This window comes from Macrobrachium nipponense, chromosome 30, assembly GCF_015104395.2.
Source record: "Macrobrachium nipponense isolate FS-2020 chromosome 30, ASM1510439v2, whole genome shotgun sequence".
Lineage (NCBI taxonomy): Eukaryota > Metazoa > Arthropoda > Malacostraca > Decapoda > Palaemonidae > Macrobrachium > Macrobrachium nipponense.
The window spans coordinates 33096602-33115043 of record NC_087218.1 but is presented as its reverse complement, the minus strand read 5'-3'; the positions used below and the strand labels follow the sequence as shown (position 1 = coordinate 33115043).

At 40.5% G+C, this 18442-nt stretch overlaps 1 protein-coding gene across 1 annotated transcript; it reads left to right on the top strand.

The window, feature by feature from the left end:
* Positions 1-6357: 6357 nt before the first annotated feature.
* LOC135202413 (protein extra-macrochaetae-like) lies at positions 6358-9098 on the top strand. The gene is made up of 2 exons (XM_064231806.1): positions 6358-7652; positions 8201-9098. The coding sequence occupies exon 1, from the start codon at positions 6892-6894 to the stop codon at positions 7192-7194; it is 303 nt and encodes a 100-aa protein (XP_064087876.1). The 5' UTR covers positions 6358-6891; the 3' UTR covers positions 7195-7652; positions 8201-9098.
* The last annotated feature ends 9344 nt before the right edge of the window (positions 9099-18442 follow it).

Here is an 18442-nt window from a genome sequence, read left to right as displayed (position 1 = left end):
TTCCATTTTGCATTGCACACAAAATGATCCTGACATTTCACTTCCTCCCTCTGCGGATCGATTGCGGATGTTTCAAGTCATGAGAGACAGACTTCATCGCCTCCCTCCCGCATTTTATTCCTTCTCCGGAGGAGGAGGATTCCGCAATGGAGTTACGATTCCCTGGACTTTAACTTTAAAACTTTGCTTTAGCTTAGATCTACTTCTTCCATTAGACTTTATTTTGGACTTTCTATGTCGACTGGTCTTGCTTTCTGAACTGCTGCTGCGGTTAATACCTACATTTACCTACTGGACTTTGACTCTGACTTTTCTATGTCGACTGGACTTGCTTCGATTTGTCGGTTTCTGCTGGACATAGTTCCGCTTTGGGTGATTCTACTGGACTGTAATCTGCTTTGTAATTGACTCCACTGAACGAGGCCGTGGTGACTCTCTGTTCTGCCTCTGAATGAAGAAGTCACGCCACGTTTGGTTATCTTAAGTCGTTACTCTTTTTTAAATGTTTAAGTTTATATTGCATTGCATTCATTTAGGGATACTTTCTGTCTTGCACAGTAATGTGAAATTTCGCTCCTAGAATTCAAATTTCAGAAGCTGATTCACATAGATTATATAATTATTATTCTCTACATCGGCAGAATTCTTCCTGAAAAGGGATCTGGATCTGGCGTTGATTCTCAGCCGGATTTGAATGATGCTGCAGCTGCACACCGTCCCATGACGCTTTTATCATATGACGGATCAAAATGCATTTGTAGGTTATAAATATGCTATGCATAAGCTCATCATTCTTTCTCTGTGATATTTTACTTACGGTTAAGAGAACATTCATTCCGTTGATATTTTGGTACTCTGTTGCTTTTCAGTTTAGACTTCCCCGTTGAAGATGTATCCCTGAGTTTTTCCTCCCTCTTTCAAGTTTTGATTTCATTCTCAGTTTATGTTACGTCTTCCATGATTCCCATTTTCATCCCATTCTCGAGTGTTGACCCGTATAGTGAGGTAACACCGTCACTGCACCTCACGCGGAGCGCTGTAGGCATGACTGAAGGTTCTTTGCAGTCCCTTAGCTGCAACCCCTTTCATTCATTTTACTGTAGCTACCTCCGTTCATATTCTATTTCTTCCATCTGACTTTCCACCCTCTCCTAACAATTGTTTCACAGTGCAACTGAGAAGTTTTCCTCCTGTCACACCTTGAAAACCTGCTTACTCTCAATTTCCCTGTCGGCGCTCTATGACTTCATCATAGGTCCCAGCGCTTGGCCTTTGGCCCCAATCTTATATTCCATTCCATTCTACCTCCCAGTGTTAGAAAGTTACTGATAATGTTCATCACATAAAGGATCGGTCATATTTCGTAAGAAGCCTCTCCTTCAACTTCTAGAACTCTTATTAGCGTAGGACACATGTTTGATTTGTCCTGGTTGTAAGCGATATATTTCCCACCAACTTGCCACAGAAAACACTCGACATTATTATTATTATTATTATTATTATTATTATTATTATTATTATTATTATTAATTCAGAGGATGAATGCTATGCATACGGAACGAGCCCTCCACAGGGGCCATTGACTTGAAATTCCATCTTTCAAAGAACGTGGTGTTCATTGAAAAGAAGTAACAGAAGGTAAAAATGGGAAATACAGAAAGAGGAGATCAGATATGACAAAAACATATGTTAATCAATCAATAAAAATGCAAGAGAAATATTTATTAGAACACAAGTTGTAGATAAAACGTTCCCTCTCATGCCACATCTGTCTTACCTTCAATCATTTAGTAAATGCAAGTTGAAAGTTGTTTGGTGTTGAATTTCATTAAGAAATGCACCACACTCGACGTGAAACCTGCTATCAGTTTCTGACAAAGTATAATCGGGTCTTTCCTCCCAGCGCGGATCTATGGACCCCATAGCTAGGCAGCAATGGTAGTAGGTTAGGAGGAAGGACAAAAACCTCCAATCCATCATCTGCTGAGGTGGCCTTGTTGAGCGTACACCACGAGCAGTAATGAACGCCTAGCGGAGGTGTTTATACGTCGTTCGAGGAAAGGGAAACTGAAAAGGGGCGTTCAAGACCTTCCTCCTGCATCTCACGTGATCTCCTCAGTCAACCACCCACAACTACGACGCCCAAATCGCTTCGCTCCACATCACCCAACGACCTTCCTTTCTGTTTCAGACAGCTTCTTCTTCCTCTTCTTCCTCTTCTTCTTCTTCTTCTTCTTCTCGGGTTTCCAAGGTTTCGCAAACTGGGATTTACTGAATCACAATCGAAGTCTAAACTCAAGTGGTTTCGATGTTCTCAGGGAGGTAATTCCATGTTTGAGGGAGAAAGAGGAAGAACACAAGGAGGAGATGAGGAGGAAGAGGAGGAGGTAAAGGAGGAGGAGAAGAAGGAATAGGAGAGGAAGGAGTAGGAGGAAGAGGAGAATAAGAAGAATGAGGAGGGAGAGGATGAGAAAAATAAGGAAGAAAGAACAATGAGGAGGGAGAGGAGGAGAAAAAGAAGGAAGAAAAGGGATAGGAGAGGAGGAGGAGGAGAAAAAGAAGGAAGAAAAGGGATAGGAGAGGAGGAGGAGGAGAAGAAGAAGAATGAGGAAGAAGAAAAGAATGAGGAAGGAGAGGAGAAGGGTAAGGAGGAGGTGGAGGAAAAGAAGAAGGCGGAGAAGGAATAGGAGAGGAAGGAATAGGAGGAAGAGGAGAAGAAGAAGAATGAGGAGGGAGAGGAGGAGGAAAAGAAGAAGGCGGAGAAGGAATAGGAGAGGAAGGAGTAGGAGGAAGAGGAGAAGTTCGAGGAGGAGAAGGAGGAGGAGGAGGAGGAAAATGAGGAGAAAAAGGAGGAGGGGAAAGAATTTTGAGAAGGACTAGTTGAAGAAGGAGGAGGAGAAGAGGAGGAGAAAAAGGAAGAAATTAGAAAATTGAAAGAGGAGGAGGAGGAGGAGGAGGCGGTGGTTGGGGGAGGGGGGAGGCGTGGGAAGTCTTTCTCGCCGCGCGGCGTCATGTCTCCGGAGGGACCTCAGCGACGACATGATGTAATGAGAGGGCCAGGAAAGTGCAGGTGTGTGTTCGTGTGTGTGTGTGTGTGTAGTTGGACAGCCGCTCGGGTCATGGGGGTGTTTATTACATTGACGAGCGGGCAACAGCAAGCGAGTGATACACGAGAGAGAGAGAGAGAGAGAGAGAGAGAGAGAGAGAGAGGCAGAAAAGACGATAATATTCTGCGACGAATTAAAATATCCAGTACCACAATGAACTGATAAAAAGGGAGTATTTAGTTTCAAAATATTTTCACTTTTGATTTTCTTTTGAGAGAGAGAGAGAGAGAGAGAGAGAGAGAGAGAGAGAGAGAGGTGGAGGCCAAGGTATATGTGGCTTCTTACCGAACAGTTAAACCTAAAACTTGAAAAGTCCGTGACAGATGCATCTACGTATTGATGAGGGGTCGTTGATGGCAGCTGTTTTTTTTTCGGGTTGGGGGGGGGGGGGAGGGGTGGGAGGGGTAGGGGACGGGGGGGGTGGGGGAGGGGGGGGGGCGGGTGTGGGGAACGATGCAGGGTGTGTTTTTGTAAGTGCCTGATGGCTGCTGTAGTCCTCCGAAGGCAGGTGTTAATAAGAAGTAGGTGCCTGCATGGCTGTATGTGTGCGTCTGTAACGTATTTATCTAGAGCAGATGTTGTGTCCTGATATCCAGGTGTTTATTGTGTGTCTGTGCTTCATTCTGACAGCTGCCTGCCTGGAAACAGTCTTTAAGAAAGCGGAAATACGAGACACGGCTGCATGTGTCTATATTATTATTATTATTATTATTATTATTATTATTATTATTATTAGAAGAAGATGAACCAAAGAATATTCTGGTGTTCATTCGAAAGAAGTAACAGAAGGTAATGTGAGGTACAGAAAGAGAAGATCAGTTATTAGGAAAATAGATGAATTAACAAATAAACAAATATAAAAAATAAATAAATAAACACAAATGTAAGTTGAATGTTAAAATACTATTTGAATTGTTTTGGGGTAGTAATATATTGCCTCTTTTTTGAAGCTACAATTGATGGGCATCCTCTGGGAGGGAGGATGTTCCATAGTCCAACGGTATAGTATATGTGTATTTACTGATATGAATGAAATATTTCTTTTTATGAAAATTCTTTTAAATTCATTTATTATATTTCATTTTAGTTTCCATGTATATTTGTTAAGGCGATAGTAACCTAGATGTGTGCGCTAGTTTTTGATAAGCGTAAATCAATCAGTCAGTCGTCGTCGTCGAATCCCGGGACCCAGGGGTCCTCGTGTAACGAATTTAGGGTTCTGTGGAAAGTCGTTCGGTTGATCGAGTTTGGCTCCAACCTAGACTCGCCGATTGAGAAAACCCTCCAACCCTCACTGCTTTCCTAAACTGCCCTTGACTTCTCCGTTTATGAGAGATGGAATACAATGAGAAGTCCACTTCATGAGAACAGAACATGAGACTTGCTGTTAGAAGAGAGAGACAGCAGATGCATGAGAAACCACTGGTGAGGGATGAGTGAGGGAGTAAACCAGGGAGAGGGAGAGACCCATCATGTCAGTAAGTCCCAGAACGCATCAGATGGTTTCGAGAGACGCAGGTGCAACCCTCTGTGTTGGAGAGGACGTCACGACGCGGCTCTGGTTAGACAGACAGACAGGATTTGAATGGAAAGAGAAAATATTAGCAAATGGGAAGATAATGCAAACTTACAGGAAATGTATAGGCCTTGAATTGACGATGCGCACACAGATGATTAATAGCTATTTTAGATATTTGAAGGAGAATTTTGTTGTACGATGAAACCAACTTTTAAGGGATGAGCCGGAAAACGTGATGATAACGGATAATGCACAATTCTAACGGAAACAGAAAGGCGAATTAAAAAGTTTACAAAAGTATGACTCAGCTTCAAGGAGTGATCGTATATGACAACGCTTTAGGCCGAACATCCATTAGATAAGAGAATGTTTATCACATGTGTTTCTGCGTCTGTTTCCTTCTTTAGATTCTGTTTCTTTCTTCTTTAGATTCTGTTTCCTTCTTCTTCATTCTTTTACTAGGAAAAACTATTCTCGTCAAAGGAAGGGTGCTGGAAGTCATCGGCGAGGAGAACGGAAGCCGCCATTAATAAAAGTTGCAAGTTGCAGCATCGAATAAGCTCGCAAGTAGCAGCAAGCAAGCAGGTGGAAAAGAGACTGTCAGCAGCTGTGAAATGCAGTTTCCTTTTCCTTGAAACAACGCTCCGGCCGATCTGTTGTTGTGAGAAACAAACAACTGGCAAAAATTTCTTAATGGACTCTGAAAAAATTTCATAATGGACTCTGGTGGTTCGTGTTGGTCGTGAAGTGTGCTATGGTTTCTCTGAATATTTGGAAAATTATTCAAATGAGATAGCTTCCATCTGTTGATATAGGCCTATGTAGTCAGACATTAATATGATGAGTATACATACATACGCACACACACACACACACACACACACACACACATATATATATATATATATATATATATATATATATATATATATATATATATATATATATATAATGGACAATGTAATAATGATTGTTGTGTAATTTCTAACTCGGGAGCAATCCTCTTATGGAAGGCGAATATTTGTTTGTTTTGTGTGGGTAAATATATATATATATATATATATATATATATATATATATATAATATATATATATATATATATGTGTGTGTGTGTGTGTGTGTGTGTGTGTGTGTGTGTGTAGATAGATAGATATATAACTCCTAAAGTTCCAAGTTCCGTTGAGATAAATTTAGGCTCATTCGCAAACTAACATCTGCAGGTTTGACATGCCCTTATTCTAAGGAGGTTCACTGTGAGAACTATGAAAAACTCTTGTATCTTAAAAATAAGAAATAAAAAAAAAAAAGCGGGCAGATCGGAGCAGACCAAATGCAGCCATGTGTAATGTCAAGGCTCCAAAGGAAGTCAAGCATAGGTCATGGCATCGTCGACGTCGACTGTGAGAAAGACGTACGGCTGTGCGGAGCGGTGCGTCTAGGGTGGCCCGCTGGGGACGAAAACATCTGTTGGCCGATTGAGAGAGAGAGAGAGGGTTGGCTTGAGAGGGAGGGAGGGAAGGGTGGTGGTATTTCGTTGTAAGGGGCCAAATAGGGTGGAAGGAAGGTATGGGGTAGGAACTGGGGAAAGGGGGCGGGGGGAAGAAGGGACGTGTCCATGAGAACTTTCTTCTTCCTCTTCTTTTACTTCTTCCCCCGCCTGCAAATCGTGAGAGCTAAAACTTTTGCCTTCGGGTTTCTTATCAGCAGCTCGATTCCAGCACAGACCCACAGCAGTTCCCTAGATTAGTGTCAAAACTTCCAGACTCCGCCAGGGGCAGCTGAAAAGGTAATAGGTTAGTTCAGGCAGTTGGTGTCGAAAGCAAAAGAACACCTGGTGACAGAGAAAGACAGCAGATGGACCCTAAATACGGGATAACCTTCAGAGATCCTCTACATCGACATTGCCAGAGACGCATTGCATCTTCTGAGCGCCCCTTCGGAGACAGAACGTAAACAACGAAAACCATCAACAAGCGGAGTATGAATGAATGAAGAAATTGTTTTTCTTTCATAGACGAGCGCTTGTTTGTACGTTTGTATGAATATGCGAACGTTCGTGCGTTTGTGTTACGTGAGAAGGCAGCCCCAGCTGCCACCCACCCCGCCCACCTGCCGCCTCGGATGGGCGGAGCGTGTGAGAGCGGCCATCCATAAATACGTGGCGGTCCATCGACATACCGTATTCCCTCGCTAGAAGTTGACGAGTCCTGTAACCCGTGAGCGATCTCTCTCTTCCTCTCTCTGCCCGTCGAGTAACTCGAAAGATGAAGGCCCAGCGTTGCGTCTCTCCCCTTCAGGCTGTCATGGGCGTGCTGGAGGGCAAGATCACGAAGCACGAGGCCAAGGCTGAGGCGACTCAGGTCCTAATGTACCTCGACCGCCTGCAACAGTTGGTGCCGCAGTGCCCGAAGGACCGTCCCATCTCGCGCCTTGAACTCATTCAAGCCGTCATCGACTACATCTGTGATCTGGAGGACAAGCTGGCGCTCCCACTCGAGGGCCTGGAGGATAGTGAGATCGGCGACGACTCCGTCTTCGAGGACGACGTCCAAGGTAGCACACCCTAAAGTCTCCCCCTCAACGCCATCCAAGTTTTTTTTAGAAATAACGGGCTCAGGCCCTGTAACGTCTCGGCCGGAAGTCCTGGCAAGAAGGAGAAGAAGAAGAGAAGGGCCGAAATCTGACCTTTTCACCCCCCCTTGGCCACCCGAATCGACCTGGTGGTTGTAGTGGTGGTACCAGCAGGTCTCTCCAGATGTGTGTCTAGTGATGGCAGATGCCTCCCAAAGGTGACAAATGTAGTTATCAGACAGTAAAAATGCCCCAGTTTTGACCGAAACCGAAACGTGATGTGGTGTAGTTGAAGCTCACTGACGCAGAGGATGTGGAAACGAACTTGATGTAAGTCAGAGGAAGTGACACCACTCGCAAACCAGCTGGCTGCTTTTCCGAAAGTTAGTTCCCAAGACACTGGATACTTAGTCCACCTGTCGCTCGCTCGCCCGAATTCTCATCAGCACACCCGGTGAGTCTCTTGCCTGTTTGTGCTTTTTTTTTTTTCCTCCTGATTGCAAGTTCTTCTTTTTTTTCTAAGATCTTTATGAATAGGGATCGCTTTCATTCGACTGAACTATGTACAGGCAACATGTCCTGCTTAGTTAATGGCATGTGTAGCATTTATATTTATTGAAATTTATGGATTAGTTAATGCCGTAAAAAAATTCAATGATTCACAATTTTCCATGAAACGGTATTCAGATGTTAAAGCAAAGACTGTCTTTATTCACTTAGGTTTCTTGTGCAAATCTTGGCTCTTTGTTTACTGGTGATGTTAAATTTTAATAGAAATGAAGTTGAACCTAAAAAACACATTAGTTTTGACCTTAAATTTTATACAATTTTAGAGATGATAGCTATTAAGTTCCTCCCACTGTTAGTGTTAAACCAAAAGCTAGTGTGATGTATGTTATTTATAATTATTGCTTAATTTCTTAGTTATATACAAGAAAAATGGAAAGTGACTGGACATATCAGTCAACCTCGAGAATAACAATTCCACCTCTCCACTTGCAGGTGTTGGCAATGAAGCTCCCACGAAACCGCCGCCCCCCCCCCCCCCCCCCCCACCCCCCCCCCCCCCCCCCCCCCTCCCATCTCTCTCTCTCTCTCTCTCTCTCTTCTCTCTCTCTCTCTCTCTGTCGATTATGAAAATCGATCTTGGAGGGAAGAAACGACCGCGAATGATTGACTGACTGAGAGGAGGGTCGCGCCCCAAGACTCCCTTTCAAGATCTCTGGCCCAACTTTCCCATTCGAATGTCATCGAAGAAGAAGAAGACTTCCACTGTTGTTTTCATCCTGAAGCGCTGCACAATATGTTTGTTATGGCAGTAGACTATAGGCCTGTTCGTAGTTTATAGGCAGTTTTTCGGACTGCGCTGAGTGACAGCCTCTGAATTAGGATTCTTTATTTTTTTTTTCTAATCAGAGATGCAGTGTAAGTCCCGTAGAATATTTGAGTGTACAGCATACACACTTGATGCTTTGTATGACAAGTGTACGTCTGATTAATTCGTAAGTATATTACAGTTGAGTTCAGTATCACAGTAGTAGGAGAATTTTAGATAAGCAACTTTGAAAATGCTGTTGTGTAAATAATCTAAGACTACAGCACGTGTTTACTTACTTTTATACATGAGGAATAACTTGTGATCATGTTATCTTTTATATTAAAAGAACTTGTGATAGTATTATATATAAATGAACTATAAAATATACGATGGCTTACTTAAAGCATGACATTAGAAAATAGTATTTGTTCTTTACACATTAACTTATTAACACAACACTTTTAGCCATCACGACTCTGAACTGAAAGGTATAGAAATATTTATTTATTCCTCTAAACACTTTGTGTGAAATACATAATATGGAAAGTAGTTTAGAAAACAATGTTGTTGATATCTGGAAAAATAAATGTTTTATTCTTATATTGAAATGTTTCATTTTGTGCCTTTGGTTATTCTGGTTTTTTATGCAGTTAATAAAGTCTTGGGACTTTGCTCTCCTCATTTGGGGCGGGGTGGGGTGGCTCCGATTCCTGCAACAACCCTTCCATCGGTAGGTACACTATGTGTAGATTCTCGTGATGGTCAGAAATGCAAATAAAAAGAGTAAGTGGTGAATATGATTGATGATAAAATTTAGTTCATAACTTTAGAGATTGGTGCTTAAAAGTTTCACTGTAAGTTCTCATTACACTACAAATAAATACACGTCACATACATACAATACACACACACACACACATATATATATATATGTGTGTGTGTGTATACATACGCCAATATATATGTGTGTATATTGCACATATTTATACTTATATACATATACTATATATGTATATTATTGATATATATATATATATATAGTTATATATATATATATATATTATTATTTTTCAACAACATATAATGTACTGGCTTGTCTTGAAAGCGTTACGGAAGTGCTTTATCACGCTTCATTCAGGCAGCAACTTCATTTATCAGTAGGCCTGACTGGTTTTGGTCAGTCTTCTTGCGAGGCTCCGTTCATTCGGTTTGTATGTGTGCGTTCATTTTCCCTATGTAGGCTTTATTCATTTGTTTTCTATGGAGCTGTTCGCTAAAGAGAAATCCAATAAATAGCCAACGTTATTATTATCATTATTTTTCAATAGATGAAACGCTTTCAAATGGAACCAGCCCATGTGGCCACTGATTTGAAATTCGAGCTTCCAAGGAATAAGGTGTTCGTTCATGAGAAGGAAGTAAAGGGAAATGCAGAAATAATAGATCTCATTTATTGAAAAAGAAAAAAGAAATTATTATATAAATATATTAAAATGCAACAAGAATTACATTATGCTAGTAATGCACTGTATCTTCGCTTGAACTTCTGCGGTTCCAACTGCACCACATCCCCTGAGAGGTTGTTCCACAGTCCAACGGTGGGAGGAATAAAGGACCTCTGGGACTGAGAAGGTCGACAGGGAGGCACATTTACTATATATCGGTGCTGCTGTTCAGCGAATCCTGTTGCCCTCGGAAGAGAAATGGATCAGGGATCAATTGTGGATATGAAAGATCTCTGTTGAAATGCAACTTATTTAAAAGTGACAAACAAGAGACCATCCGTCGTTGATCCAAGTCGCAATTGCTACATTAAGAGATTGAAACCTACCACCAAGAACCACTTTTGCTGAAACTTTCATTAGGTGTTTCTCAAAAGTTAGATATGAGTCAAAGTTACTCCTAAAATAGTTAAGCTTCAGACTCATTCAGCATAGTTCCATCCACCTGAAGGGGAAATTCGGTTGGGAAATGTAAACGAGATCTGCTAATCGAGTGTTTTCGTTTTATTGGAGTTCAGCCTCCTGCCCCACCGACTACACCACTCCTTGATCCGGTCCATGATCCATGTCTCGATTAAGGCTGAGGGCAGCTTCATTTCTCATAAGTGGAGACTTTACTACACCCGCAAGTGTTGCATCAACGGCATACTGAACAATCTTTTTTTCCAGGCCAACAACCATATCACTTTTATGCACTGCAAAAAAAAAAAAAAAAAAAAAAAAAAAAAAACGGTGGACCAAGAACACTGCCACTTGAAACTCTAGACATAATAATGCAAATTTTGCAAGAATACTTGTGGGCTCAGGATAACAAGTATCAGAGAGAGGGATTTTGTCTCGTACAAGATCATATTCCAGAGATTACACTGCTGTAAGTTGCAGGACCTAAAAGGCCGCCCACCCACACACCCCCTCCCCTTTTTTTAACCTCCTTTATTATGTATTCAGTATTGCCAGTGCTTATCACACGTACTAGAAGGAACCGAATCTTCTTTGATAACGTATATATAATATATATACATATATATATATATATATATATATATATATATATATATATATATATATACGTATATGTATGTGTGTGTATGTATGTATGCAGGTTCACAACAAAAGAGAGAAAATTAAAAACTAAGTACCAAGTACTTTCGTGTAATTGTAAAACATATGCAAGTTACAATCGTACCTTGAAAATGTGTAACAAGTACACGAAAGTACAGTCAGCTCACGAAGTATGGGGTAGTTTCTTAATTCACTGTTCGTTATGGAAATATTGCCATATACAGGTGCCAGATTATTTACGGATACCAATAAATTTTTCCTTTTAAAGTGTTATACTTGAGATAAATTAAATTAGAATTGCGTAGATTTATTCAACGTATACAAAGTAAGGAAGTATATAACCATAAGTCCAAGAATTCTGATTTTATTCTCAACTCTAGCTTCGTGACAGCATATGCATTTTGAAGTTGGCTTTGCTGCCGCTCGAGTTTTGACCCAACGTATCGTACTGTACTGGGGTGTCGTCGTTTCATCTCCTACAGCCAATAAATAATACATTAAGGCGTCAATATTCTTTAAAAGCAATGTGTAATTAAACTAATTTTGTCCTATGGTCAATAAAATCATTTGCATGACACAGTTAGGGGGCCTAAATTTGACTTCTGATTTTCACACATGATTAGCCTAGGTCTATTGTCAGCAGCATACTCTTTCGGATACATAATGTGATTGAATATTTAAATCTACAATATCTATAGTAATCTGCTTTATTTGAGTATTCTCGTTATTTTTTATTTTATTTTTATTTTATTTATTTTTTTTGCCATGTTCTCCTTTTTTCTTATCCTTTTCATAATTGCTTAACATAAATTACTCAGACCTAGCTATTCCAAGTCATCCTGTTTCATCCGGACACGTTGGAAAGCTGAGTCAAAACTGACGATTACATTAAGAAAGGCCTGCTTTCATAAAAGCTTTCTTAAGTTGATCTTTCTGTAGCTATTCATTTCTTCTAAATAAAAATTTATTAAAATTAGTTCCACATGTGTGGCTAGACCTACTACCATAAGCATATTATAAGTAGCTAAAAGGATAAGAAATACGAAAGGTGATTTTCTCGTTTAAGTCTCTTGCAGATATATTATATATATATATATATATATATATATATATATATATATATATATATATATATATATATATATAAACCTATTGCTTTAATCAGGGTTGTTCTTTAACGGCTGTAACAATCGTACAGCTAGGGCGAGTGAATGTAAATATCTTGGGGAATGAAAGATAAAGTAAATTTAAGCAGAAAATATTTCATAAACATGCATATTAAGGCTTCGTTTGTCGGTGGGGGGAATCTTAAAGTAACCATTATTATTGGTGATGCTTTCACGTGATGACGTTCTTAGTGAGAAGTCACATCGAGTAGTCTGAGATGTGGGGGGAGTGGTGGAGGGATTAGGCCGATGTTAATAAAATTATCTCCCAATGAAATATATTATTTAGGTTTTGAAGAAAAAAAATGCATGCATCATTGAATCTGTTTCACTCCGTATCCGTGGTATTCACTGGACACCGAAAAAAAAGGTGAGTTTGCTTATTTTAAAAATCTCTCCTTCTCCAGCTAAAGTATTCATCAGACACCAGGTGAGTGAAAGGATGGTCCTGTGCTAAACTGTGTTCCCTTATGGCAGAAAAGGGTGGTTTAGAAAGAGGAAACCTAGTTCTAACAGAAAGACCCGTGTTCCAAAATTCTGTGTCTAAGCCAGCGGGAACTGGATCCCACGTATCGCAGACCACACCTTTTTCTGCCATAAGGGAACACAGTTTAGCACAGGACCATCCTTTCACTCACCTGGATTTTAGAGTACTGTCTTTTTGCTCAAATAGGCTGGACCTTTTAATTTCAGAGTCACTGTTTATTAAGAAAATTAAACCGGAATTGAACAACAACTCGTCCGATATTCATCTAGCTATCATATAGTTTCATAGTAGGTGCACAAAGTGGGTCGTTAGCCATTATATTTTTGAGTGTGGTAGTTTGTTTACCTTTCGTCTTATTTTTATTTCTGTTTTTGTATGTGTTGCGTTTGTTTTAGTTTTTTCGTAATTTTTAATTTTTAGTTTGTATGTGATGTTCGTTTTATTTTATGTTTTTACTGAAGCTTTTAAGACAATTCAATTTAATGTAATTTTTTGTGATTTCTCATCCTTGTCATTTTTCAGCCTGAAGGTGAGGTTTTAAACCTCGAAAGCTCGTAAAATAAAGAATGTTCTTCCTGGTCTTGGCATTATTATCATCAAGCTAAGATTCCCAAGTAGCCGCCTAATTACTGAGACTGTATATATATATATATATATATTTATATAATATATTTTATATATATATATATATATATATATATAGATATATATATATATATATATATATATACTAATGTGTATGAGTATATTATGTATTTACGTATTGTGTTTGTATGCTATATCTGTATGCATTAGTAGTACTGTTGTTTAAATTACATTGTTATTTGTCGCACAAAAATTAAGTTTAAGACAATACTTACAATAATATTTAAATTTTCCTTGTTTAAATAAAGAATTTGGTGTAGAAAAGATCTGAAATTTGAATTCTTACTTGGGTACAGAACCGTAGGTTTAAGGGCCTAGTCTGCTTTAACGGAACTCTAGACCTATTGCACCTACACTAGGCTGTTTACCACTAGAATATGAAAGATGCTGTGTATGCAATATAGTTACTGTTTACCTTTGTAAACTCGTCTTGCATAACTTGAATAATTGCTTTCATGCCTCTGGGATTATTATGCCCCAAGGAACGACTTGTAGCGGTTAAGCGAAGTGAGTCCAGCAACCTCTCGTACGATGATTTTGGTCGTGTGTGGTTTTTTTTTTTTTTTATTGTATGTAATAATTCCATGTCGGTCTGCTCCTCCAGGTAATCGAACTAGTCACCAGGGTAAAGTTTCAATTAATTAAATAAACAATTGTGAGATCATTCATTTCATTTCTTCAACCATAGTTCAATTCAGGCTCTCTTTTGTCGCTGGGAGTTTCTAGTTTCAGCTGCAAGAGCGGTTTATAGCGTCATCATTGAACGGAGCCCGGCCATGTCCTCACTCTAACAGGTTTCGGCAAACTGAGGTGAATCTGAACGTCTATGGGCATTGGGCAACACAGATGCCGGAGACAGAACGGAACCTGATCCGCCGGTCGTAACGTCTATGGGCCCTTAAGAACTACAATCTAGTCCCGCCATTGCCTACACTACCAATTTGAAAAAACGTCGGTCGTCTGTTGAGAGCGACGTTCCAATAATATTTTCGTGCCAATACAAATACATGGACATAAGTTTTCACCATATCACTGGAGTGGCGATCTCCCTGCCTAACTTGTGACCACGAGCGGCCATATTGAAAGGCCTCGGTCCAGCTCATGGTACTATACTTTATTGCTTTTATTATCTGCATTACTACTATCATTTGTATCTGTTTGCTACTATTATTATGTTATTATTATTAATAATATAAATATTATTTTTACTAATGGTATATTATTTTTTTTTTTTTTCTTCTTGCTCTATCACAGTCCTCCGATTCGACTGGGTGGTATTTATAGTGTGGGGTTCCGGGTTGCATCCTTCCTCCTTAGGAGTCCATCACTTTTCTTACGTAATATGTGCGCCGTTTCTAGGATCACACTCTTCTGCATGAGTCCTGGAGCTACTTCAGCATCTAGATTTTCTAGATTCCTTTTCAGGGATCTTGGGATCGTGCCTAGTGCTCCTATGATTATGGGTACAATTTCCATTGACATATCCCATATCCTTCTTATTTCTATATTCAGATCTTGATACTTATCCATTTTCCCCTCTCTTTCTCTTCAACTCTGGTGTCCCATGGAATTGCGACATCAATGAATGATACTTTCTTCTTGATTTTATAAATCAACGTCACGTCTGGTCTATTTGCACGTATCACCCTATCTGTTCTGATACCATAGTCCCAGAGGATCTTTGCCTGATCGTTTTCTATCACTCCCTCAGGTTGGTGCTCGTACCACTTATTACTGCAAGGTAGCTGATGTTTCTTGCACAGGCTCCAGTAGAGGGCTTTTGCCACTGAATCATGCCTCTTTCTGTACTGGTTCTGTGCAAGTGTCGGGCATTCACTTGCTATGTGGTTTATGGTTTCATTTTTCGTATTGCACTTCCTACATATGGGAGAGATGTTATTTCCGTCTATCGTTCTTTGAACATATCTGGTTCTTAGGGCCTGATCTTGTGCCGCTGTTATCATTCCTTCAGTTTCCTTCTTTAGCTCTCCCCTCTGTAGCCATTGCCATGTGTCATCGCTGGCTAGTTCTTTAGTCTGTCTCATGTATTGTCCGTGCATTGGTTTGTTGTGCCAGTCCTCTGTTCTGTTTGTCATTCTCCTGTCTCTGTATATTTCTGGGTCTTCGTCTACTTTTATTAGTCCTTCTTCCCATGCACTCTTTAGCCACTCGTCTTCACTGGTTTTCAGGTATTGCCCCAGTGCTCTTCTCTCGATGTTGACGCAGTCCTCTATACTTAGTAGTCCTCTCCCTCTTTCCTTTCGTGTTATGTATAGTCTGTCCGTATTTGCTCTTGGGTGTAGTGCTTTGTGTATTGTCATATGTTTCCTGGTTTTCTGATCAATGCTGCGGAGTTCTGCCTTCGTCCTCTCCACTATTCCTGCGCTGTATCTGATTACTGGCACTGCCCATATGTTTATGGCTTTTATCATATTTCCGGCATTGAGTTTTGACTTGAGTATCGCCTTGAGTCTCTGCATATATTCTTTCCTGATCGTGTCCTTCATCTCTTGGTGTTTTATATCCCCTCCTTCCATTATTCCCAGGTATTTGTATCCAGTCTCATCTATGTGTTTGATGTTGCTCCCATCTGGTAGCTTTATCCCTTCAGTTCTCGTTACTTTGCCTTTTTGTATGTTGACTAAGGCGCATTTTTCTATTCCAAACTCCATCCTGATGTCCCCAGATACAATCCGTACAGTCTGGATTAGGGTATCTATTTCCTTGATGCTCTTACCATACAGCTTGATGTCGTCCATGAACGTCAGATGGTTGATTCTGCTGCCTCTTTTCTTGAGTTGGTACCGGCATCCATCTTCTGTAGTACTTTTGTCATGGGAATCATGGCTACTACGAAGAGAATTGGGGACAGTGAGTCGCCCTGGAAGATCCCTCTCCTGATATTAACCTCTGCTAGTCTTATTCCAGAGCTTGTAAGTATTGTATTCCAGTTGTGCATTGTATTTTTGAGGAAGCTGATGGTGTTTTCTTCTGCCCAATATATTTTCAGGCATTCTATTAGCCAAGTGTGTGGTATCATGTCGAAGGCTTTCTTATAGTCTATCCATGCCATGCTTAGGTTGGTTTTCCTTCTCCTACTGTTCTTCATTACCATTTTGTCTATCAGGAGCTAGTCTTTTGTGCCCCTACACTTCCTTCTGCAGCCTTTCTGTTGGTGGGGGATGGTGTTTGTCTCCTCTAGGTAGTTGTATAGCCTTTCACTGATGATACCTGTTAGTAACTTCCACATTATTGGTAGGCAGGTGATAGGCCTGTAGTTATTGGCTATATTTCCCTTACTCTTGTCTTTTTGTACTAAGGATGTTCTTCCTGTGGTCATCCATTTGGGTGCATGGTGATTTGAGATACAATGCTGGAATTGTTCTGCTATTCGTGGGTGTAGGGCCTTGAAGTTTTTGAGCCAGTATCCATGGACTTCATCGGGACCTGGGGCTTTCCAGTTGGGCATTTTCTTTAGTTGGTGTATGACTGTGCCAGTCGTGATCTCTGTGAATCTTTGTTTTATTCTCCCTGTTTCTTCTTCCTTGACTTCCTGGAGCCATGTTGCATGTTTGTTGTGTGATACCATATGTTTTCCCAGAGTCTCTTACTTGGTTCGGCTTCAGGAATTTCTGGGTGGTTGTCTTCCCCTCTTAGTTGGCTGTATAGTCTCTTCTGGTTGGTTCCGAATAGTTTGTTCTGTTGGTATCCCTTATTCCTGTTCATGTACCGTTGGATTTTATGTGCTTTGGCCTTAAGCCTCTGTTTTACATCTTCTATTGTGTTGTTTAGTCCCCTCTCTTGTACTTTGTATTTTTCGTTGAGTTCCTCCCTTGTTTTCTTGCTTCTTAGCCTTTTTTCTGCCATCTCTTTCACTTGACTCAAGTCAGATCTCATCACCATGATTTGCTTTTCCAGGCGCCTTTTCCAAGGTGGTTGCTGTTTTGGTTTCTGTTGGGTTGGTTGTGCTGGTGGTGTTGGTGTTCGAATCCCCATCAGTTCTGCTACTAATCTTGCTCCTGTATATGCCAAGTTATTTGTTTCTGTGATACTGGTGGTGTGTATTATGCCCACTATTTCATTGACCTCACTTGTTTTCTCCCTTAATTTCTTGGTGTTGTAGGCTTTCATGGAGGGGATCTTTATTCTCTCTGTATCTGGCTCCATCCATTGTCTAATCTTTTCTACCCATTCCGTCCTCTCTGTTACTTCTTCGGTATTTCTTCGTGTGTCGTTGTTTAATACCTCATCATCCCTGTCTTCTTCTGTGGCATCGTCTCTCAGTTCGTCTTCGTGTAATTCGTTGTTGTGTGACATTTCCCTTTCCAGTTCTTCTCTTTCTGTTGGGGAGAGCCAGTTCTTTTTCTTTATGTTCCTTACTTGGTCTGCCAGCCTCTGCTCTGTTTGGGGGGTGTTATTCCTCTCATTCCAGATGTTGACCAACCTTCTTCTATATCCTCTCTCCGTCGGGTTGCTTCTGATGTAGCATCTCCATATTTCCTTATTTTCTTCTCTTGTCCATTTCTTCCTTTTTGCCTCTGTAGCTCCAATCTCAGGCTGTTGATTACTGTCGTTGTGGTGATCAGTTGCTGGATGACGACCTCCAAGTACCTGACCGTCTTCCCCTTCAATTGGGTTGAATACCTGGTTGCCGGACGAAGCTCCTCTGTTGCCAGAGGTTCCATTTACGTCGTTGTCGTTTATTCCTTCATTTCTTTCCATCATTGCTGAGTTTTGCTATTTAACCCATAGCTGGACCCTACCCCATCAGGGATAGGTACTCATTTACAGCTGAGTAGACTGAGGAAATTATGGTAAAGATCCTTTCCCAAGGAATCAACGCCCAGGAGAGCGGTCACCCATCCAACGACTGACCAGCCCCAATGTTGCTTAACTTGACTTAAGTCTATTGACGACCTAACCCACTAATAACTAATAACAGATGGTTACGAAGGTTTGGTAAAAACTAATGGTTACAATATTTTGAGTGAAAAGATTTACACTTTTACACATTGCAAATTTTTGTGTTTTGTTTGTTCCATTTTTGTGCATTTATTCATTTTC